The 7,353-nt window shown below is 47.0% G+C and overlaps 1 protein-coding gene across 1 annotated transcript in view; it reads left to right on the forward strand.

The window, feature by feature from the left end:
- The window catches only part of PITPNC1 (phosphatidylinositol transfer protein, cytoplasmic 1), a 395,624-nt gene that overhangs the window by 215,218 nt on the left and 173,053 nt on the right, over window positions 1–7,353 (forward strand). Inside the window, exon 2 of the mRNA XM_011999170.1 lies at window positions 4,393–4,541. Coding sequence (XP_011854560.1) covers window positions 4,414–4,541 — 128 coding nt within the window. The 5' untranslated portion in view covers window positions 4,393–4,413. The remainder of the gene's footprint in view (window positions 1–4,392; window positions 4,542–7,353) is intronic.

Consider the following 7,353-nt stretch of genomic DNA (forward strand, 5'->3'; position numbering starts at 1 on the left):
GCAGTGGCGTGATCTCGGCTCACTGCAACCTCCACCTCCTGGGTTTGAGTGATTCTCCTGCCCCTGCCTCCTGATTAACTGGGATTACAGGTGTGTGCCACCACACCTGGCTAATTTTTGTATTTTTAGTACAGACGGGGTTTTGCCATGTTGACCAGGCTGGTCTTGAACTCCTTACCTCAGGTGATCCGCCTGCCTCGGCCTCCCAGAGTGCTGGAATTACAGGCATGAGTCGCCATGCCCAGCCAGACCCTGTCTCTTTTAAAAGAAAGGCAAAAGAAATATAAAGCACTTAATCAGTGCCTTGCACTAATGGGCAATGAATAAAGTGATGCTATATCATCATCATCATCATCATCAATTCTATGATCAATTCTCAGGCTTTCAAGGCTTTAGAATCTTTCTGTGTCTTTGGATGTTGTGGCCTTTATGCAACACACGAGCTTGTTTGGAGCTGGTGGTCAGGGATATGGTATTTTCACTAAGTTAGGGATGGAGTTTTATAAGAAATCAGTGTAAAGGAGGAAAAAAGAAACAGGCGTCCTAAAGACATAACGTGTATTGCTGAACAAGTGCTGATGGCTGCCTTCGCCACCTTCTGCTACAACGGTTCTCAGCATTTACGTGCATTTCAGAAAGATTCCCATTCTCTTCTCCCCAGAGTCTGAATGGAGAAGGTCTGGAACAACCTGAGATTCAGCATTTTTAGGAGTGTCTCTGGAGATTTTGAAACAGGTGGTTTAAGGACTTTCTGTCTCTTCTCCCTCCCCCAGATGAGGAAGTGCTGCTTGTGTCTGCGAGTCAATATGAGAGTTAAAAACAACAACAAAAGCACTGCTCCTGGAATGGTCCAGTTCCCATGGCCACGACCAGCAAAGTGGGCCTGATTTCCTCAGGAGGGGAAGAAGTGACGGCTGCAGAGTCCTTGACCACCTCGGTGTCTGGGCTCGAGCATCCTGCCACCCCCAGCGTCTGCAGGTCACCCCCAGACTGACGCCATCTCAGTGAGCTAATGCCAGTGTCTGCCCTGCACCGGCTCATTCAGCAGCCACTGGAATGATCAATGAGGCCGGCCACCCGGCCCTCCATCGGCTGCCGGTGAATCAGCTGCCTCAGCCATTCGCATCTCCACTGAGCAGGAAGCGCTCGAGCTGAGCCAGCCAGGGCTGACTGGCGTCTGGCTAATGGCTTTTCTATGTCATGCACTGACCTTGATCCCATATGTTTTTCATACGTGAGTGGGTTGGAGCGCCTGAAGATGGTCCAGTGGTGGAAATAACTCGTCTGCCAAGCCCCTCACCGAGGTCCTGGGCAGTACTTTGGTTTAGGGGTATCTGCTTCTGAAGCAGAAACAGTGCTTTTGTTTAAATTGAGGTGAAATTCACATAGCATAAAATCAGCCAGGTTAAAGGGAACAAGCGGTGGCATCTGGTGCGTTCACAATGTTGTGCAAAACCACCTCTATCCAAAAACACCTTCATTGCCCCAGAAGGAATCCCTGTACCTGTTGCGTGAGTGTACTAGGGCTGCTGTAACGAAGTGACACAAACTGGGTGGCTTCGACAACAGAAATTTGGGGCCAGGAACGGTGGCTCATGCCTGTGATCCCAGCACTTCGGGAGGCCGAGGTGGGTGGATCATTTGAGGTCAGGAGTTCAAGACCAGCCTGGCCAACATGGTGAAACCCCATCTCTACTAAAGCTATAAAAATTAGTTGGGTGGTGGTGGCACATGCCTGTAGTCCCAGCTGCTTGGGAGGCTGAGGCAGGAGAATCACTTGAGCCTTGTAGGCGGAGGTTGCGGTGAGCCAAGATCACACCACTGCATTCCAGTCTGGGCGACAGAGTGATACCCTGTCTCAGAACAAACAAACAAACAAACAAAAAGAAATTTACTGTCTCACAATTATGGAGGCTAGAAGTTTGAAATCAAGGTGTCAGCAGGCTTGGTTCCTTCTAGAGGCTGTGAGGGAAGGATCTGGTTTGGACCTCAACCCTTGGCTTTATAGATGGCCGTTTTTCTCTCCACATCATCTTCCTCTATGCCTCCCTGTGTCCATGTCCAAATTTCCCTTTATTATAAGGACACCAGGCATTTTGGATAAGGGCCCACCCTAATGACCTCATTTTAACATGATTACCTCTGTAAAGACCCTATCTCCAAATAAGGTCACATTCTGGGTTACTAGGGGTCAGGACTTCACAGTATGTATTTTGGGGGGGACACGATTCAGCCTTTAACAACATTAAGCAGTTTCAGTACTTTGTTCCGTTCTATGGCTGAATAATATCCCATTGCATGTAAGCATTTATTTTTTGAGCCCCAAGTACAAAGCAACTGTCAGTGAAATCTCCACCCCCTGGGTAGTGTGTGCCCGTCTGTATAAGGTGGCATGTTGATCTCACAGGTATAGCTCACAAATCTGCAATCTGTAAACTTTTTCTTACTGTCTTCCTCCTTGAAAAAGTGTGAGCCTTTATGAGCAAAAGTCAAAGCAGTACTGGACTAAGGGAAGAGAGGTCAAGCTTTTGATCCTAAAATTAATTTTAAAAATTGATTTCAGGCTGGGCACAGTGGCTCACGCCTGTAATCCCAGCACTTTGGGAGGCTGAAACGGGCAAATTACTTGAGCCCAGGAGTTCAAGACCAGCCTAGGCAACATGGCGAGTCCCCCTCTACAAAAAATACAAAAATTAGCTGGGCATGGTGGCATGCACCTGTAGTCCCAGCTGCTTGAGAGGCTGAAGTGGGAGGATTGCTTGAGCCTGGGAGGTGGAGGTTGCAATGATCTGAGATCACACCACAGCACTCCAGCCCATGTGACAGAGTGAGACCCTGTCTCAAACAAAAAAAGATGATTTCATCTTTACATTTTATTTTTCCTTTTCCTAGTCTTATCCCCAGCACTCCCCACTTCCTGCAAGCACAGGTGCACACACACAGACCCATGCACTCATACGTTCACATTAAGAGTATTTTCATGTGACCATTCTGGCGAGGGGCACGGCACAGATAGGAGACACAGGCCTTTGAGAAGACCCAGACAGCAGCTTGCTTCCATTGTCATGGTTACTGGGCTCAGTCCCTAGGGCTGGCTGCAGACCAGAGCCTTTCAGAGCATCTTCACACTCCCGTCCCTGCTCCTGCCTGAGAATGAGAGAGAGACCTTCGGGCACATGTGTCTTCTCAGCTGTGAAACTAACTGCACTGTTGACTTGTACATTTCATCGGCCCCCTTAATTTAAAATCTGTTTCTGTCTCTTATACAGACAAACAGGGGACTCGAATCCCTGCAGATTCTTAGGGAATAACCCCGAGTCCTCATTAGTTTGTTGCAGACTCAGGCCCCACTCCGCCATCCCAGAGGCGTCGGTGGTCATGACCCAGTGTCTGTCTCTAGTAGGGATGGCAGCAGGATCGCATCATCCTGCGTCCTGACTCTGAGCAGGGTTGTGCCTCATGCAAAAGTTGTTTAGTTTCCTCCTTCCTCTCTCCCGACCCCCCGCTCTCTCTTTTCCATCAAGTTCATTTTGCCACTTTGAAAGTCCACTGGGGGAAGAAATGCCTGCTGGCCCTAGGGTTTTCAGAGAGGCAGGAAGGCAGATAGAATAGCTCATACAGGAAGAAAGGACAGAAAATGTTCATATAGTAGGCTGCTCCACATGAGCATTTTAGGGTAAGATAGGTGACTTTTGGGGCCTTGGACTGGAAGGCTCCATACTTTTCATGGAATTGGCTGAAAAGGAGCTAAAGGTGCTGTAGGTGGTCCTCGGCAAGGAGCAGCCTTCGGGGGCTCAGATTCTGAACCTTGGCTCCGCTCATGGTGGGGCCTGGGCCTCTGGAGCTTTGAAAAGCTTCCAGGTGATTCTAATATCCAGCCACCTTTGAGAACCGCTGTTCTAGGGGACAGAGGCTTCCGGGAGAATTGTGCGTTTTGAGAGAGGGAGGATAGAAGAAGTAGATATCTAATGCTCCATGTTCAGCAATGCCGCTAATTAAGCAGAAAGCAAGGGCAGAAATCACACACCCTTGGCTGTCTTAGGCCAAGCAGGACTCTAGCTCCATTTAACCCTGTAGAATGCAAAGGGAGACTCCAGTGTCCCCCTTCCCACGGTTTCATCGGCTGCCAAAGCTGACAGACTGCCAGCCACCCCGCCGAGCATTTGCCAAGGTGATGGAAAATATTCACGGGAACACTCCGTCTCCACGTTCTACTCACAACTGGTTCTCTCCCTAGCTCCCAAGGAAAAGTAACATGAGGCCCATGTGGCTGCTTTCTCTTCTCAGCAGAAGGTGCTGATGTTATTAGAGGCTCGCCAAGCCTTGGTTGGAGGGGGATGTCAGGGGCATGCTGTGGGGGCTGACCTTTCTGTCTCTGACTCTGTTTTGTAGTACAAAATTGGACAGCTGTACATGATCAGCAAACACAGCCATGAACAGAGTGACCGGGGAGAAGGGGTGGAGGTCGTCCAGAATGAGCCTTTTGAGGACCCTCACCATGGCAACGGGCAGTTCACCGAGAAACGGGTGTATCTCAACAGGTGAGTCATGGCAGCCTGCGTTCTGCCCAGGAGCCCCTGCCCACCTGACCCCCTGGTGTGACAGTGAGGCTTTGGGTGTCTGGGATGAAAAGGTCACTTGGAAAGTAACTACATCCACAGTCTACAACCACCAATCTCATTGCTTTTGAAAGCAGAATCTGCCTGGCCAGGTGTGGTGGCTCACACCTGTAATCCCAGCACTTTGGGAGGCTGAAAGTGGCACTTTAGGGCAGGTGTTCAAAACCAGCCTGGGTAACATGGCAAAACCCCATCTCTACTAAAAATGCAAAAATTAGCTTGGCATGGTGGTGTGCATCTATACCACTCGGAAGGCTGAGGTGGGAGGATCACTTGAGCCTGGGAGGTTAAGGGCTGCAGTGAGCCAAGATCATGCCACTGAACTCCAGCTTGGGCGACACAGTGAGACCTTATCTCAAAAAAGAAAAAGAAAAAAAAAGAAATATATTTTGTTGAAATTAACTGTCTGTTTCAGCAAACAAGTCTTACATCAGCCATTTCATGAATACTTTTACCCCTACCTATGGCCTCTCTGATTGGCCCATATGTGATTATCCAGAAAGTATTTCCAATGCCCCTAGCTGGGCAGTGCCCCAGTTTATTCACTGACACCAGTGACTGTCCATTCTCAGGGCCTCGGACATGGTCAGACGTCTCTGAGAGGAACCATATTTAGAGTCCCATTCTCGCCTTGGCCCCACTCCCGAGCAGCTTGAATTGGACTATTCCTTCTTGATGGGAGACTTTGGTTCCTGTCACTAGGGTGGATGGAAGTCTCCCAGACCCGTGTCCTGACAGTGAAGGGCATGAGCTGATTAAACTGATGTTTTAATTTGCCCAGAGATGCAGTACCAGGGAATTCCTGAGTCACGATGAAATGCAAATGAGATTGATCCCATTCATCTATTAGTAGCTGTGAATTCCCAGGCTTTGGAACCAGTTCAGTGTCCAGCCAGCTGTTGATTTGCAGGGGCAACTGAGCTCTGGGTCTGGCCTGGGCATGCTTTCTTTATAGAGACAGGTTTCTCAATATGCTGCTTTGGCATTCTTAGTGTGGAGGGTGTAAATCAAATCCTGAGCAGGTTTCTCCTCGGGGATCACCTCTGCAGGGCAAAGAGAAGTGAGGGAGATGCAGGAAAATAGAAACCAATGGAAAATTCCATTTCTTGGCATACAATTGCATTCTCTCAAGTTATTACCTGGAGAATGTTCCTTATATATGAAAATCAGGAAGAATTTTAGGAACTTTATAAGTTTTGCTGAAACAAAATAAGAAGCATCTAGCTGTCCCTGTCATGTCTGTTTTGTCATATCATATTTATTTCGTATTTCTTTAAAAGAAGAGTAATAAACGTTAGTAAGAGGGAAAGTTGTTATAAATAGATGTGGACTTCCAGTAATAGTAAGGAAAAAGATTAATGGGGACCCTCCACCACCTCCCATGACAAACAGGATGAAATATAACTATGTAAAGAAGCTGAGCTCAAAACAAAGAAAGGGAAATCCTCTGAGGCTAGAAATAAACAGGCAAACTGAAACCGGAATGGAAAGCAGACCCGCTAATGCTAATGAAGGGCATTGGGGGGACATCAGAAGAGTGTGGGTTCTGACATCTAGGGACTGGGCATGTCATGCCCATGGGGAACAGGAATTAGGGTATCAGGCCCACATAAATGGAAACTTGAAACTGAGAATCAGGCATAAAAATAATTTTTGACAATCAAGGGCTGAGAGAGTTTACTAACTCTGAGACCCATATTGAAAGAACTACTAAAGGATGTGTTGTAAGAAAGAGGAAACTGAGCCCAGGAAGAAGGAGGGGGAGTTCTAGGAGTAATAATAAATGAAGAAATTGATAAACAACTAGGTAAATCTTTGAAATGGATGTAGGATGTTTTAAAAACAGTAATAATAAGACAACAATAGCACAGAAGATGGGAGGGTAATAATTATAGTAAAAAGCACTTTAAGGTGCTAATATTGTTTAGGAATTAGAAAAAAATATTGATTAATTTTAGATTTTCCTTTTTTTTTTTCTTTGAGATAGCCAGCTCTATCGCCCAGGCTGGAGTGCAGTGGTGCAGTCTCGGCTCACTGCAACCACCACCTCCTGAACTTAAGTGATTCTCATGCCTTAGCCTCCTGAGTAGCTAGGACTACAAATGTGCACCACCACAATGCCTGACTAATTTTTGTATTTTTTAGTAGAGACAGAGTTTCACTATGTTGGCCAGGCTGGTCTTGAACTCCTGACCTCAAATGATCCATCAGCCTTGGCCTCCCAAAGTGCTGCGATTACAGGCATGAGCCACCGTGCCCAGCCTAATTTTAGATTTTCTGAGACAAGTATGCATATTCAAAATATAAAGGTAATCTCTGAAGGGACAGTAAAATAATCCATAACCTCCGAGAGAAAACTTGATCAATCCACAGAGGGCCCAGAAACAAAAAAGAGAAGCCTACAAAAAGCATGATAAATAGAAAACACAAATTTGAATGGTAAAATGAAATGTCAAATACTCACTACAATTAGCCACCCTCGCAGCTAGAGATGGCCATGTGACCTAGTTCTGGCCAATGAGACATAAGATTTTTCCTCCTTGATAAAAAGAGGGATGTTCAAGGAATAACTTTGCTATTCAAAGAGAATCTGTTCTGATGTATCCCCACTTCATGATTTGTGTGTAAGAAAGTGGGGAGTTCAAGCCTGTAATCCCAGCACTTTGGGAGGCCGAGACGGGCGGATCACGAGGTCAGGAGATCGAGACCATCCTGGCTAACCCGGTGAAACCCC

This window comes from Mandrillus leucophaeus, unplaced genomic scaffold, assembly GCF_000951045.1.
Source record: "Mandrillus leucophaeus isolate KB7577 unplaced genomic scaffold, Mleu.le_1.0 Scaffold585, whole genome shotgun sequence".
Classification (NCBI taxonomy): Eukaryota; Metazoa; Chordata; class Mammalia; order Primates; family Cercopithecidae; genus Mandrillus; species Mandrillus leucophaeus.